The sequence below is a fragment of the Microcaecilia unicolor genome, chromosome 4 (assembly GCF_901765095.1).
Source record: "Microcaecilia unicolor chromosome 4, aMicUni1.1, whole genome shotgun sequence".
NCBI classification, from domain to species: Eukaryota; Metazoa; Chordata; class Amphibia; order Gymnophiona; family Siphonopidae; genus Microcaecilia; species Microcaecilia unicolor.
In genome coordinates this window covers 366,691,017-366,706,827 of record NC_044034.1, presented here as the reverse complement: position 1 = coordinate 366,706,827, position 15,811 = coordinate 366,691,017, and the positions used below count along the sequence as shown (strand labels likewise).

Here is a 15,811-nt window from a genome sequence, read left to right as displayed (position 1 = left end):
GGATAGCCAATTAAATGCCAATTAACTGGCCAGGTGCCACTCCTAGCTGGTTAAATGGTTTTGAGGTTTGAGTTTAGCCCACTGTTTTTCCACTTCTTATTTCTTCCCACCCTGCCAGCAACGCTTTCAGGTACGCCCCCCATTTTACTGAAGTGAGTGTGTTTGAAATCCAGAACTTTGAGTCTGGTGTGTCTAGATTCCACCTTAGCTTTTGTATCAAACCACGCCATGTAGTGATCACTGCCACCTGGGTGGGCTCCACCCAAATTTTCAGTGGCGGCCCTACCATTAGGCCACCAGAGTTGGGGGCCTCGGATGGCAGTCTTGTGAGGTGGCATCACCCCCCTCCCACCCTTCCCTCCCCAACCCCCTACCCCCAAATTACCTTTTTCTATTATTTTCTTGTTTTTTCAAAAGAAGGCAGTGGCAGCGACTCCCATAGGCTGCCCTGCCACCGGTCCCGGCCCCTTCTCTCTACTGCGAGTGCCCCCCTCCATGAAAACAGGAAATTAAGTCAAAGAGGCTGGCCGCCCGTAGTAGAGAGAAGGAGCCGGGACTGGAGGCAGGGGCAGCCTATGGGAGTCACTGAGGTCACCTTCTTTTGAAAAACAAGAAAAGAATAGAAAAGGTAATTTCGGGGAAGGAGGTTGGGAAGGGAAGGGTGGGAGGACGGCAGCAGAGGACTCAGGGTGGCAGCTCATTTTCTGCCTCAGCGTTAGATTGTCTTGGACTGCCCCTGCAAACATTAGACATACTACTAAATCCAGCTTTATCTTTTCCTGGTGTTCTTTCACCATTTAACTGAGCAAAGCTTCTTGTAAGGCATCCACTGTCTTTACAGTTGCAGGCAGGGATACTCCAATCCACATCCTGTAGATTAAAAAGTCACCCAGTATCATCACCTCTCTTTAATTCCTGCTTTTGCAATATCATTGATCAGATTTCTGTCAAGTTCTGTTTGCGTCTCCTCTTTCCAGAATGATCCACAGGGCTTCCTCTTTCCCCACAGCCCCTGCATATCAACCATGTTAATGTTATTTTTGACATATTCCCTAATTCTATAACTGAACGCTCAAATTTATGTGCCATTTGTGCTCATAAATGTACAGAATACAACTACTCTCATGGGTAAGGGTGCACTTATGCACATAAGTGGCAGCAAATCAACTAAGGGAAAGGGGAAATGGGACTTGATATACTGCCTTTCTGAGCTTTTTTGCAACTACATTCAAAGTGGTTTACATATATTCAGGTACTTATTTTGTACCAGGGGCAATGGAGGGTTAAGTGACTTGCCAAGAGTCACAAGGAGCTGCAGTGGGAATTGAACTCATTTCCCCAGGATCAAAGTCCACTGCCCTAACCACTAGGCTACTCCTCCACTAGCAACATTCCATGTAGAAGCCTGCCCTTGCAGATCACCAATGCAGCCGCGCAGGCTTCTGGTTCTGTGAGTCTGACGTCATTGTGCAGGACGTCAGACTCACAGAAACATAAGCCTGCGCGGCCGCGTTGCCGATCTGCAAGGGCAGGCTTCTACATGGAATGTTGCTAGTGGAATAGCAACATTCCATGTAGAATTTCAAATAGGGAAAGGGAAATGGGACTTGATATATCGCCTTTCTGAGGTTTTTGCAACTACTTTCAAAGCAGTTTACATATATTCAGGTACTTATTTTGTACCAGGGGCAATGGAGGGTTAAGTGACTTGCCCAGAGTCACAAGGAGCTCAAGTGGGAATCGAACTCAGTTCCCCAGGATCAAAGTCCACTGCACTAACCACTAGGCTACTCCTTCACTCCTATTCTGTAAGGGTGCATATTTTATTTATTTATTTGTGGCATTTATAACCCGCTCTTTCCCGCTCGATAGCAGGTTCAGTGCGGCTTACAAAGTATGGTACAAAGTATCACAGAGATGACACAAAGTATGGAACAAAGTGTCGCAGAGATGACATAATTACATAGAGTAGGACAATAATAAGAGATGTGGGGAAGGGATTGGAGTGTGGGTAATACTAATGGTGTGGAATTATGTTTGAGAATTAGGACGGGTCTTTTGGGTAGGCTAACCTTTATACCTTTCAGGAAATCTAGACTGCCCCTATTTGACTGACTGTACATTTGTCCTTTAGATTGTAAGCTCCTTTGAGCAGGGACTGTCCTTCTATGTTAAATTGTACAGCGCTGCGTAACCCTAGTAGCGCTTTAGAAATGTCAAGTAGCAGTAGTTGTTTGAAGAGGTAAGTCTTCAGCAGTTTTCGGAAGGGTAGGTGTTCAGTGGTTTTTCGGATGTGTTGAGGTATGGTGTTCCAGAGTTGGCTGCCTATGACATAGCGCATAACTGCAAAGAGGCATACATATGGGCAGAGCATGAGAGGGGCATTAACAGTGCTGCTACTTACACTTGCAACTTACAGACTAAACAAAGATATTCACTTGTAGCAAGTATTCTCCAAGGACAGCACAATTTATGTTCTTACAGATCCAACAGACCCTAAACGAGAATGCTTCCCAGCTCATGTTCTGGAAGCTTTGGTAAGCATTGCGCCTCACAGGCATGCATCTTTTTGTCTGCTGCTATCATGCCAGACCTAGTCAGACTAATATGTACAGCTTGTAGAATTCAACTACAAATAGGGGGCAGGCAGGTGTATAAGAAAACACATCCAGCTGTCCTCAGAGAACACCTGCAACTGGTTAGTAACTTTACTTTCTCCAGCGAATCCACTACTACCCTCTCCACATCCAAGCCATGAGGGATAGGGACCCTCGTCTTGAGTGATGAGAGTTGAGAAGCACTCCAGTCTCCATGGATCTTCAGAGGAGAGCTCCAGAAGTGGGAACCAGATCAGCCTCAGTCAGTAAGGTGCAACTAGAATCATGGTTCCTCGATTGGGCTTCAGTTTCAGAAGTATCTTCACTATGAGAACATTGGGAAGATATGTGTACAGACGGAAGAGAAAGGCTTCCAAGGCAGTGCCGTGAGATCCTCGTCTGAAGCAGAACTAAGGTACTTCCTTATTAAAGTGAGTGGTGTTCCATTCTCGAAAGATCTTCTGGGTTACACCCATTTCCAGAGATCGCTCATGAGAGTGTATGATCTGACTTTGTCTGCCAGATAGTTATCTTTCCTTATAAGGAGAAAAGACAGCTGAGGGGAGATATGATACAGGTCTATAAAATAATGAGTGCAGTGGAACGGGTAGATGTAAATCGCTTGTTTACTCTTTCCAAAAATACTAGGACTATGAGGCATGCAATGAAGCTACAAAGTAGTAAATTTAAAACGAATCGGAGAAAATATTTCTTCACTCAACGTGTAATTAAACTCTGGAATTCGTTACCAGAAAATGTGGTAAAAGCGGTTAGCTTAATGGGGTTTAGAAAAGGTTTCGATAACTTCCTAAAAGAAAAGTCCATAAAACATTATTAAGATGGACTTGGAGAAAATCCACTGCTTATTTCTAGGATAAGCAGCATAAAATGTATTGTACTGTTTTGGGATCTTGCCAGGTACTTGTGACCTGGATTGGTCACTGTTCGAAACAAGATGCTGGACTTGATGGACCTTTGGTCTGTCCCAGATAGCAACGCTTATGTTCTTATGCTGCAATGACTGCTAAGAACTTTGTGAGTATCCTGGGTGCTGACGCGGGGACAAACGGCAATCCACGATACTGGTAGTGGTGTTTTCCTACTCAGAATCTAAGACACTTGCTGTAACTTGGATGTATCTGTATGTGGATACAGGTGTCCTTTGAGCCCAGAGAGTATAGCCAATCTCCTTTCTGAATCATGGGAAGAAGGATGCCCAAGGAAACCATCCTGAACTTTTGCCTGACCAGATATTTGTTCAGGGTCCTACAAGGTCTAGGATGGAATGAAATTGCCCTGTCTTTTTCATGACCAAGAAGTACTTGGCGTAAAACCCCTTCCCATTGATCTGTAAGAGGGAAATAAGTTCCTTGATAAGAAATTCCTGAAGCTGACAGCTTAATCTTGACATTCTTGGTGGGAAATTTGAAGACTTCCTTTCCAATTGTAGACTGTAACCTGTCTGTATTACCTTTAGAATCCACTGATCTGAGATTATAAGGGACCACCTTGTATGGAAAAAATTCAGCCTCCCTCCTACCAGTAGGTCATCTGCATTGGTTACTTGCTCTCCTGGAGCAAGTCAAAAGCTCACCCCCTTTTTTGGCTGGGGAGCCAGTTAGGATTTTTGGGTCGTCTGCTAACTTGGATGAGAGCAAGATCTCTGAGTTATCTGGTAAAGGTGGGAAAGGGAAGGATACATACACCTGTGAAAGTAGTAGGACCTGAGGATTGCCTTCAGCAGAATAAGAGACTGTAAGACAGATGACTGCATTAAGCTAAGTTCTTTATCCCTAAGCTTTGGATTGAGTATGTTTTTGAAATATTTGAGTATTTGACATACAAATTTATTGGGAGGTGATTTTGCATGTCTTTCTATAATTTTTGAAGCAGAACATTGAACAACACAGGAAGGTTTTTTAGCCAATGATGAGGAACAGATCATATTGATTGCTTTATAGGTCATTTTGATCATCTGTAGCTCTTTAGACTAGTGAGTCTTGAGTGCCTTGAGGCTTTTTCCTTCCTTCAGTTGGAATGTGCTTCACATTCACATATTCTTGTTTGCCTCTATAATGGGTCATTTTTGTTGTTTTTGATCTAATTGATTCCACATCCACCTTGTTGACTTTGTAGAGTAGTAGGACCTCCATTGCCCCCCCCCCCCCCCCCCACCAAAATACCTCCTGAATGAGGAAGTAAAGCTGGAAGTGGGCCTACATAGTAATAGAGTAGATAACGGCAGATAAAGATCTGTGTGGTCCATCCAGTCTGCCCAACAAGATAAACTCATTACATATGGTATGATGTGATACTTCATATTATACCTGATCTTGATTTGTCCTTGCCATTTTCAGGACACAGACCGTAGAAGTCTGCCCGGCACTGTCTTTGTTCTAAATTTCTTAAGCTGTCGAAGCCCCTGTAAAGCTCCATTGCAGCCCATCAAAATCTATTCGCCATGATCAGGGTACAGACCGTAGAAGTCTTGCCTAGAACTGGCTTTGCTTCCCAATTGGCAGTGTTGCTACCTAATCTCCACTAAGCTTCTTTGGATCCATTCCTTCCAAACAGGATTCCTTTGTGTTTATCCCATGCCTAGCGAGTGACTTGATCATATCTGAGTGCTTCTTGATGAGGTCTGTCGCCTCCTGCACTACTGAGGCAACCCAATGCTGATTACAGGATAAAGCCGCTACTCACTTTACAAAATGAAAACCATGGTTCAGACATATCTGAAGAGCACCAGAGAGAGACAAAAGAATCCAGATGGCAATGACAGCATGCACAGATGACCATACTTGCGGATTCTGTAAAATTCAAGAGCTAGTTAATGTTCCCATTATATCAGGCTCTGTCAAATGATATCACCACTCAGTGAAGACTAATTACTGTATCTTGTTTATCCTGAGAAAATCAAAACAACACTGCCTGAGTAGCTTTGCTTTGGATATTGTCCCTGGAAAAAGATGTGTGCCTGCTGTTCCTGCAAGTACTGTTTTTCAGCCAAAGCAATGCATTAGTTCTGAAAATGAAAAAAATATGTGTATTCTCTCCCCCAACCCTCCATTCACTGGAACATCTCCAGACAATTTGGGTAGCGTTAGGCACACTGTAGAAAATCCAGCATTATTTTATCTGGGAAATTTCAAAGAGACCATTCCTTCAGGTAAAACACAGTCTTACCCACAGAAATGGCTTTGAAAACCGCATTCCCCATATATTCTCTGATGTTCCACTGCAGTGTATTTAAGTTAGCAGTCTGCATATATCTTGATTTATCTTTGAAGTACATTTTTAGTACTGACAAAGTGATGTGTTTCAAAAGGGAAATTTGTATCTGTAGCTTTTCATTCTTTGAGGGGTTATTTTTTGTATTAGACATAGTTTAATGATTGTTTTTCTTCCAGACACTATTGTAGGGAAGGAGCACACTGTACTCAGAATTCCCAGAATGACTATAAACTGTTTTGCTTATAAACCTAGGGCTTGATGTACTAAGCATTTTTCTCCTTGACACAAAATGGGAAAAAAGCTTTTCATATATCAACCCATAGTCTGTACAGAATTGCTTAGCGTATATGTATGAAGTTTTCTCCATTTGTTAGCTACTAAAAAAATGACCTAAAGTAATACATTATTTAATTTCACTATAACTACACCACCAAAAGATCTTAAATCCTATATATGAACTAGATAATAGGCTTTACAGTTCCCTTTATCTAACAGAAACAGATAAAAGCATTTTTTTAAAGCAATAATCATAGAAAAACAGGATGGGAAGACTCTCAGGATGTCATTTATTTAAACAACCCAAAAGAGATACTTGTCTAACCCCCTCTTAAAACCCTCTAGTCACAGATGTCAGGAATAGAGTGAGCCCTTGTGCTGATCCGAAGACCAGCAGTCAGAAGCCCAATGCTTCATCTGCAGCGGCCACCATTCCACAGCGGTTGAACCCCTAGGTTCGGGCAGCCAACAGGTCTTAGGAAGTCGGGCGAGGAAGAGGACTCAGGCTTAGACAAACAGAGGAGGTGAGGTCAGAGCTATGCCGGTCAGTTCCAGGCAATGGTCAGAGCAGGCGGAGGACCGGCAAAAGTCAGGTCCAGGCAGTGGTTAGGTCAGGGGACGATCTGTTCCATATATGCTATGTTCCATGTATGTTACCATGTATGTAAGCACCTTAACAAAATAACATCTGTAATTCTGTTACCCGGAAATGGCAACCGCCAATACAGCAAATGTAGGCCATATTGAGCCTGCAAATTGGTGGGAAAATGTGGGATACAAATCTACAAATAAATAAATCAATCTGGGCTGTTATCCAGGTACCGGTCTAAATACTGGCTGGCACCAATGACTCAGATATTCAATGCAAGTGCCCAAATTAGGCCCAGCTTTGGATATCCAGGTCTTTCTCTGACCGTGGCTGATCACCACGGGCTCAGTATCGAGCCTTTTGCTTTTTGATTACTAGGCCGGTATGTCACATGATGCTCTTCAATGTCTACAATATACTGCCTGGAAGTGAGACAGGACATATACCTGACAAATCGTCACATGTCAATGAAAAATCTGGATAGTTGGAGAAGTCAAACTCCACCATGGTACGTGCAGCACTGATGTTCTGAAGCCTGAATGGAATCTGCTGCCATGAATTAACAGGAACACTATGGAAATAGAAGTATCTCTGCAATTTAAAAGAAAAAGTAAACATCAAACTAAGAAATATGGAAATTTCTATGGCAACCTATTATGAGTCATTTTGCTGCAGGATTCAAAGCCCTTAAACTTTAACAAAATCTCTAATCTTCATATAAGTTATTATTTTGGTCTGCTTTTTTTTTTGCATTTAACCACATCATTAACCCATTAGTGCCCAATGTTCCCATAATAAGCCATATGGGAACATATTGATTGGTTCCCAAATGGGAACATTGGGCACTAATGGGTTAACTCAAATTATAAAATGAGTAAATTCCCATTGAGTATAGGATATTTATTTTTTACTTTCACATCTTATGACAGACACCCTGGAAGGTACGGAAAACATGAATATGGATCTAGCAAAGTTGAGAAATTGTCTCGAGTGTGGACGCTAAGATTTAATGCTAAACAGTGCAGGGCAGGGGCGTAGCTACGTGGGGCCACGGAAGCATGGGCCCCGTAGATTTGGCCCTGGCCCCCACGCCAACCTCTTCAACCCCCCCCTCCCACCGCCAACTCTCCCCCACCGCCGCTGTTGGGTACCTTTGCTGGTGGGGGTCCCCAACCCCCGCCAGCCGAAGTCCTCTTCTCCGGCGCGGCTGCGTTGCTGATCTACAGGGGCAGGCTTCTGTTTCTGTGAGTAATGTCCTGCACATTGTACGTTGTACGTGCAGGACGTCAGACTCACAGAAAGAGAAGCCTGCCCTTTCAAATCAGCAATGCAGCCGCACAGGCTTCTGTTTCTGTGAGTGACGTCCTGCACGTTGTACGTTATACGTGCAGGATGTCAGACTCACAAAAACAGAAGCCTGCCCTTGCAGATCAGCAACGCGGCCGCGCAGGCTTCTGTTTCTGTGAGTCTGACGTCCTGCACGTACGCGCAGGATGTCAGACTCACAGAAACGGAAGCCTGCCCTTGCAGATGAGCAACGCAGTAGCGCAGGCTTCTGTAAATAGAAGCCTGCCCATGCAGATCAGCAACGCGGCCGTGCCAAAGAGGATTTCGGCTGGCGGGGGTTAGGGACCCCCACCAGCAAAGGTACCCGACGGCGTCGGAGGGAAGAGGGAGTCAAAGGGGTTGGCGCCGGGGGGGGTCAAGGGTGGTGGTGGCTGCGGGGGTGGGTCAAAAATGGAGGCGGGGTTAAAAATGGCGGTGGGGTCAGCGGTGCTAGGGGGGCTAAAATGTGCCCCCTCACCTCGGGGTCTGGACCCCCTCCCGCCGAAGTCTGGCTACGCCCCTGGTGCAGGGTCATGCAATTGAACTACAAAAGCCCAAGGGAGTGGTACACTATAGGCCTAGTGGTTAGAATATTTGGTTTATAGAAGGTGAAGTACAAAACAGCGGGACTTGGGGATGATCTTACCTGATAACCTTTAAGTGACCAAACATAAGTCCAGTGCCATAAGAGTGAAAAAGATAAATAACTAGCAGGAAAAAGGAGGTGATACTGCCTCTCTGTAAGTCTCTAGTGAGACCTCATATGAAGTCTCTTTAGAATTCTAGAGTTGCACCTCAAAAGGATATAAACTGGTTTGAATCATTCAACAATGTAGCAACTAAAATGGTCAATGGTCTTTGTCACAAAGCATATGGAGACAAGCAATGATCAGAGCGCATGGTTTTCAAACATGCAGCAACTATGAGGCAAATTAGCACAAATTAGAACAGATTTGCATATTAGTGACCATTTCTATTTTACATTATAAATATAAAGTTGTTTTCTGACACTTTCTGTATATCCAGTTAATTTCTATGGGGAGATGGGGGAAGGTGTGATAAGGGATCCTAGGGTTGAATCCTAGGAAAAGTGGAAAGATCATGGAGAGAGAGAAACAAAGTGAAGGGAGAAGAAAGGGGGGGGGGGGCTCATGGACTGGAAAACAGCAAAATCCAAAATCAAGAGGAAGATTCCACTTTTACACACCTTCTTCTAACAGCAATCCCTTCTCTCCCCCACACCCTCACCAAAGCTCATCCAGTTTCCTCATTCACTCACCACAGCCCTTACTCCCAACCCACACACCTCTGATCTCTTCACTCCATATCAGTGGTGTGCTGGAGCCAGCTCGCAAGAGCCGGTTGTTAAAATTTTTGGCATCTTGCGAGCCGGTTGTTCTCTGAGTGCGAGCCGGTTTGCATCTCCTCCCCCACCCCACGAGCTGCAGGGTCACAGACTCCCAGCGCTGGCTCACCTGCCCGCCCTCAGATCCCGATAGCCTTCCTTTCCTTCCTGCCACTGCCCTGCCTTTAAATATTTTATTTTAGCTTAAGTTGCACGGCGGCACTTGAAGCAGCAAGCTCGGCTCGGCTCCAGTCTTCCTTTCCCTCTCAGTGTACCGCCCTAGCGGAAACAGGAAATACGTCAGAACGAAGAAGGCGGGACACTGAGAGGGAAGGGAAGGCTGGAGGCGAGCCGAGATTGCTGCTTCAAGTGTCGCCGCGCAACTTGAGCTAAAATAAAATATTTAAAGGCAGGGCTGCAGCAGGAAGGAAAGGAAGGCTATCAGGGAGCTGAGGGCAGGCAGGAGAGCCAGCGCTGGGGGATTGGACCTGGAACTCGGGGGATGAAAAGAGGGGCAGGTGGAGGCTTGGATGGGATGGGAGGAAGGGGGCAAAGGAGAATCGCTGGACATGGGAGGGGAGGGGAGGGGAGAAAGGAGAAATCGCTGGACATAGATGGTTAGGGGAGGGCAGAGGAGAATCACTGGATATGGATGGGAGAAGAGGGCAGGGGAGAAAGGAGAATCGCTGGACATGGATGGGAGGGGAGGATAGGGGCAAAGGAGAATTGCTGGACATAGAGGGGAGGGCAGAGGAGAATCATTGGACATGGATGGGAGGGGAGGACAGGGGAGAGAGGAAAGTTGCTGGACATGGATGGATGGAGGGGAGGGCAGGAGAAATGCTGGACCTGGATGGAAGAGAGGGAAGACAGGAAGGAGATACACATGGATGGAGGGGAGCGAGGAGAAATGCTGGACATGGATGGAGGAGAAATGTTGGAGGGAAGGAAAAACAGAGGAAGGAGATGCACACGGATGGAGGGGAAGGGAGAGAGGAGAAATGCTGGACATGGATGGAGGGGAGGGAAGACAGAGGAAGTAGGAAGGCTGGACATGAATGGAGGGGAGGGAAGAGAGGAGGAGATGCACATGGATTTAGGGAAGAAAGGAGAAATTCTGGACATAGATGGAGGAGAGGGAAGAGAGTTGAAATGCTGGACATGGATGGAGGGAAGGGGAGAGGAGAAATGCTGGACATGGATCATGGAGGGGGGAGAGGAAAAAAGCTGGACACGGATGGAGGGGAGAGAAGAAAGAGGAAGGATATGTCTTGCGAGGCTGCTCTTGTAAGTCTCGGCAGCCATTTTAAAGAAGATGCGGCAGGAGGAGGGTCAACGCCGGCAGCGGGCAGGAAAGACTGGGGATCTTTCCTGCCCTGAAGAATCCACTAGATCAGCAGGGACGCTGTCTTCAGGTATGCGCTGGGAGTGGGACCCTTCGGCTCGGGGGAGCGGGAAGGAGGTCTATAATGGGTGTGGGGAGGATACTGTTAAAAAAAAAGTTACATTTTTTAAAATGCCGCTGGCTTGTCCATAGGAATGCACACAGAGGAAGTATAATAAATAATAATAAGTTGCAAGATCCGAGACAACATGGTTTCACCAAAGGGAAATCGTGCCAAACGAATCTCATTGAATTCTTTGACTGGGTGACCGGAGAATTAAATCAAGGACGTGCTATGGATGTAATCTACTTAGATTTCAGCAAAGCTTTCGACACGGTTCCCCACAGGAGGCTCTTGAATAAACTAGACAGGCTAAAGATAGGACCTGAAGTGGTGAACTGGATTAGGAACTGGTTGACGGGCAGACGCCAGAGGGTGGTGGTGAATGGAGTTCGCTCGGAGGAGGGAAAGGTGAGTAGTGGAGTGCCTCAGGGATCGGTGCTGGGGCCGATTCTGTTCAATATATTTGTGAGTGACATTGCGGATGATACTAAGATTTGTAACAGAGTGGACACCAGGAAGGGAGTGGAAAACATGAAAAAGATCTGCGGAATCTAGAAGAATGGTCTAACATTTGGCAATTAAAATTCAATGCGAAGAAATGCAAAGTGATGCATTTAGGGAGTAGAAATTCAAGGGAGACGTATGTGTTAGGCGGGGAGAGTCTGATAGGTACGGACGGGGAGAGGGATCTTGGGGTGATAGTATCTGAGGACCTGAAGGCGACGAAACAGTGTGACAAGGCGGTGGCTGTAGCTAGAAGATTGCTAGGCTGTATAGAGAGAGGTGTGACCAGCAGAAGAAAAGAGGTTTTAATACCCCTGTATAAGACGTTGGTGAGGCCCCACCTGGAGTATTGTGTTCAGTTTTGGAGGCCGTATCTTGCGAAGGATGTTAAAAAAATGGAAGAGGTGCAAAGAAAAGCTACGAGAATGGTATGGGATTTGCGTTACAAGACGTATGAGGAGAGACTTGTTGACCTGAACATGTATACTCTGGAGGAAAGGAGAAACAGGGGTGATATGATACAGACGTTCAAATATTTGAAAGGTATTAATCCGCAAACGAACCTTTTCCGGAGAGGGGAAGGCGGTAGAACGAGAGGACATGAAATGAGATTGAAGGGGGGCAGACTCAAGAAAAATGTCAGGAAGATGCTTGGAATGCCCTCCCGCGGGAGGTGGTGGAAATGAAAACGGTAACGGAATTCAAACATGCGTGGGATAAACATAGAGGAATCCTGTTCAGAAGGAATGGATCCTCAGGAGCTTAGCCAAGATTGGGTGGCAGAGCCAGTGGTGGGAGGCGGGGCTAGTGGTTGGGAGGCGGGGATAGTGCTGGGCAGACTTATACGGTCTGTGCCAGGGCTGGTGGTTGGGAGGCGGGGAAAATGCTGGGCAGACTTATACGGTTTGTGCCAGAGCTGGTGGTGGGAGGCCGGGCTGGTGGTTGGGAGGCGGGGATAGTGCTGGGCAGACTTGTACGGCCTGTGCCCTGAAGAGGACAGGTACAAATCAAGGTAGGGTATACACAAAAAGTAGTACATATGAGTTTATCTTGTTGGGCAGACTGGATGGACCGTGCAGGTCTTTTTCTGCTGTCATCTACTATGTTACTATGTTACTATGAATAACTTTTCATAGGTAGAGTGGTAATCAAACATATAAACGGCGAGTGACCGTACTCACTCGCAAATGCGCAGTAGAGACTTCCCTCTCTGTCCCGCCCCCTCGTCAATACGTGATGACGGGGGGCGGGACAGGGAGGGAACCGCCGAGGTCGCCACCGCTCCCCCCCCCAAGGTTGCCGCTACTGGTGCCCCCCCGGAGTCGCCGCTGCCGCCACCCCTCCATCTGGCCCGTCTCTTCGCTATTCAACTTACATCTCCGCAGCAGGCAGATCAGCTGAGCTGCCGTTGGCCTTCCTTCCCTGCCTGTGTCCTGTCCTCGCCGACGTTACGTCACACGAGGGCGGGACACAGGCAGAGAAGGAAGGCCGACGGGAGCTCAGCTGATCTGCCTGCTGCGGAGATGTAAGTTGAATAGCGAAGAGACGGGCCGGGTGGAGGGGTGGCGGCGGTGACGTCGACTTGGGGGGGGTACTGGCAGCGGCGAACTCTGGGGGGAGGGGCAGTGGCGACCCACTAGCCCGTTTTAACGGGCTCAACGGCTAGTTTGTTATAAATCGTAATCAGTGTGTCATCTATTTATTTACTTATATGCGTGGGATAAACATAAAGGAATCCTGTGCAGAAGAAAGGGATCCTCAGGAGCTTAGCCTAGAATGGGTGGCAGAGCTGGTGGTTGGGAGGCGGGGCTAGTGTGGGCAGACATATATGGTCTGTGCTGGGGCTGGTGGTTGGGTGGCGGGGATAGTGCTGGGCAGACTTATACGGTCTGTGCCAGAGCTGGTGGTTGGGAGGCCGGGTTGGTGGTTGGGAAGCGGGGATAGTGCTTGGCAGACTTATACGGTCTGTGCCAGAGCCGGTGGTGGGTGGCAGGGATAGTGCTGGGCAGACTTATACGGTCTGTGCCAGAGCTGGTGGTTGGGAGGCGGGGTTGGTGGTTAGGAGGCGGGGATAGGGCTGGCCAGACTTATACGGTCTGTGCACTGAAGAGGACAGTACAAATAAAAAAAAGTAGCACATATGAATTTATCTTCTTGGGCAGACTGGATGGACTGTGCAGGTCTTTTTCTGCCGTCATCTACTATGTTACTTATTTATGACATTTTATCCCACATTAAACATGAATTAGATTGGAACCTGGGAGCATTTAAAAAAAAAATTTCCCAGAGAGAGTAATGCGTTGCCGCCCCCCCCCCCCCCCCCCAGGCTCTCTCCCCGGGTATAGCCAGCTCTGCAAAATTTTTTTTTTGGGGGGGGGAGGGCGCAGAGGTGGACCGGGGAGAGAGCCTGTTAAAAATTTACCACCACACCACTGCTCCATATCCACTCTAATTCTCACTCACTCTCTCCCTAACACCATCCAATCCATTCACTTGCCCCCACACTGTCTCCCATTCCCTCACTCTCTCTCAGCAACTTTCTTCCCTTACATTCTTTCCACCCTCACTCACTCTTCGCTCCACTGGAACCGCTTCCAGTATCTTCACCCACCCTCAGTAAGTTCCATGTCAACCATCACATGCCCCCAGTAACATAAGAACACAAGCACTGCCATACTGGGACAGACCGAAGGTCCAACAAGCCCAGTATCCTGCTTCCAACAGTGACCAATCCAAGCATAAGCACCTGGCAAGATCCCAAAAGACTGAACTAATTTCATGCTACTTATCCTGGGAATAAGAAGTGGATTTTCCCAAGTCCATCCTAACAGTGGCTTATGGACTTTTCTACACCCTGTTACACTAACTGCTTTTACCATATTATATGGCAATGAATTCCAGAGTTTCATTTTATACTGAGTAAAGAAATATTATCTCCGATTGTTTTAAATTTACTATTTAGTAGTTTCATTGCTTGCCCCCACCAGTCCTAGTATTTTTGAAAAGAGTAAACAAGCAATTCACATCTATGCACTCCACTCCATTCGATCATAGCTGTCTCATCTCTAAGCAGTAGATCCCTAGATGTGTTAGCCTTTCCTCATAAGGAAGTTCTCCCATCTCTTAACATTTTCATCACCCTTCTCCATATATTTTCTAATTCCACTATATCTTTTTTCAGATGTGATGACCAGAATTGCACACAACATTCCTCTTCACCACTCCAACCAGTGAGACAGGTCCCACAACCTTGATACGACATGATCAATGTCCTTTCCAAACAGCTAACATATAGGAGTAGGGGCATCTAGCTACGTCCTCTTCTTCCCGGGGTGTGTACAAAGCATGACACTTAGGCCCAAAGTAGAAGACAAGGAAGATGCAGCACAAACTTTCTTTTATAGAATAAGCACTCTGGTGTAGAATTACTCCCAGCAAGCAGCATGATGATGATTCCACTAGCACAGTCCTTATCCAACCAAGGCCTTAACCCATTCATTTACGCAGATGATGTTACAATATACATCCCCTTCAGACATGAACTGACAGAAATAACCAACAAAATCAACGAAACTCTGAACATCATGGACTCCTGGGCAAACTCATTCCAACTGAAACTGAACACCAAAAAAAACACATTGCCTCATCCTCTCCTCTCCATATAACAAATACAAACCCACAACCATACATACTCCAGGACATACCCTCTCTACCTCGGACAGTTTGAAAATACTCGGTGTCACAGTCAATCGCAACCTTACCCTCGAGAGCCAAGTAAACTCTGTAACAAAGAAGATGTTCTATTCAATGTGGAAGCTCAAACGATTAAAACCATTCTTCCCAAGAGCAACTTTTCGATACCTAATTGTCCTGTCACGGTTATTGGTGAGCCCTTAGGTTCCTGGAGGCCCGGTAAGACCTCCAAGGACCGCCGCGCACCCCGAATCTTCACCCGCGGCGACCGCTGTTCACCGAGGGTTGAGCCCTCAGCTGCAGGCGGCCAGCAGGACTGCTGGAACCACGGGGTGACGGCCGGCCTGGCTGGTAGTCAGCAACTCAGTCTCTAAAGGGCAGCTAGCAAGGGCGGCTAGCTGAGAGAGGCACTCAAGGTTTAAGGGTGGCTAGCAAGGACGGCTAGCTTGAAGAAGCACACAGTCTCTGAAGGTGGCTAGCAAGGACGGCTAGCTGGAAGAGGAACCCAGTCTCTGAAGGTGGCTAGCAAGGACGGCTAGCTGGAAGAGGAACACAGTCTCTGAGGGTGGCTAGCAAGGACGGCTAGCTGGAAGAGGCACACAGTCTCTGACGGTGGCTAGCAAGGATGGCTAGCTGGAAGAGGAACCCAGTCTCTGAAGGTGGCTAGCAAGGACGGCTAGCTGGAAGAGGAACACAGCCTCTGAAGGTGGCTAGCAAGGACGGCTAGCTGGAAGAAGCACACAGTCTCTGAAGGTGGCTAGCAAGGACGGCTAGCTGGAAGAAGTACACAGTCTCTGAA

At 46.9% G+C, this 15,811-nt stretch overlaps 1 protein-coding gene across 1 annotated transcript in view; it reads right to left on the bottom strand.

Moving 5' to 3' along the window:
- Positions 1 to 15,811, bottom strand: part of CFAP47 (cilia and flagella associated protein 47) — a 1,083,264-nt gene that overhangs the window by 858,443 nt on the left and 209,010 nt on the right. The window contains 1 exon segment of the mRNA XM_030202357.1: positions 7,143 to 7,287. Coding sequence (XP_030058217.1) covers positions 7,143 to 7,287 — 145 coding nt within the window.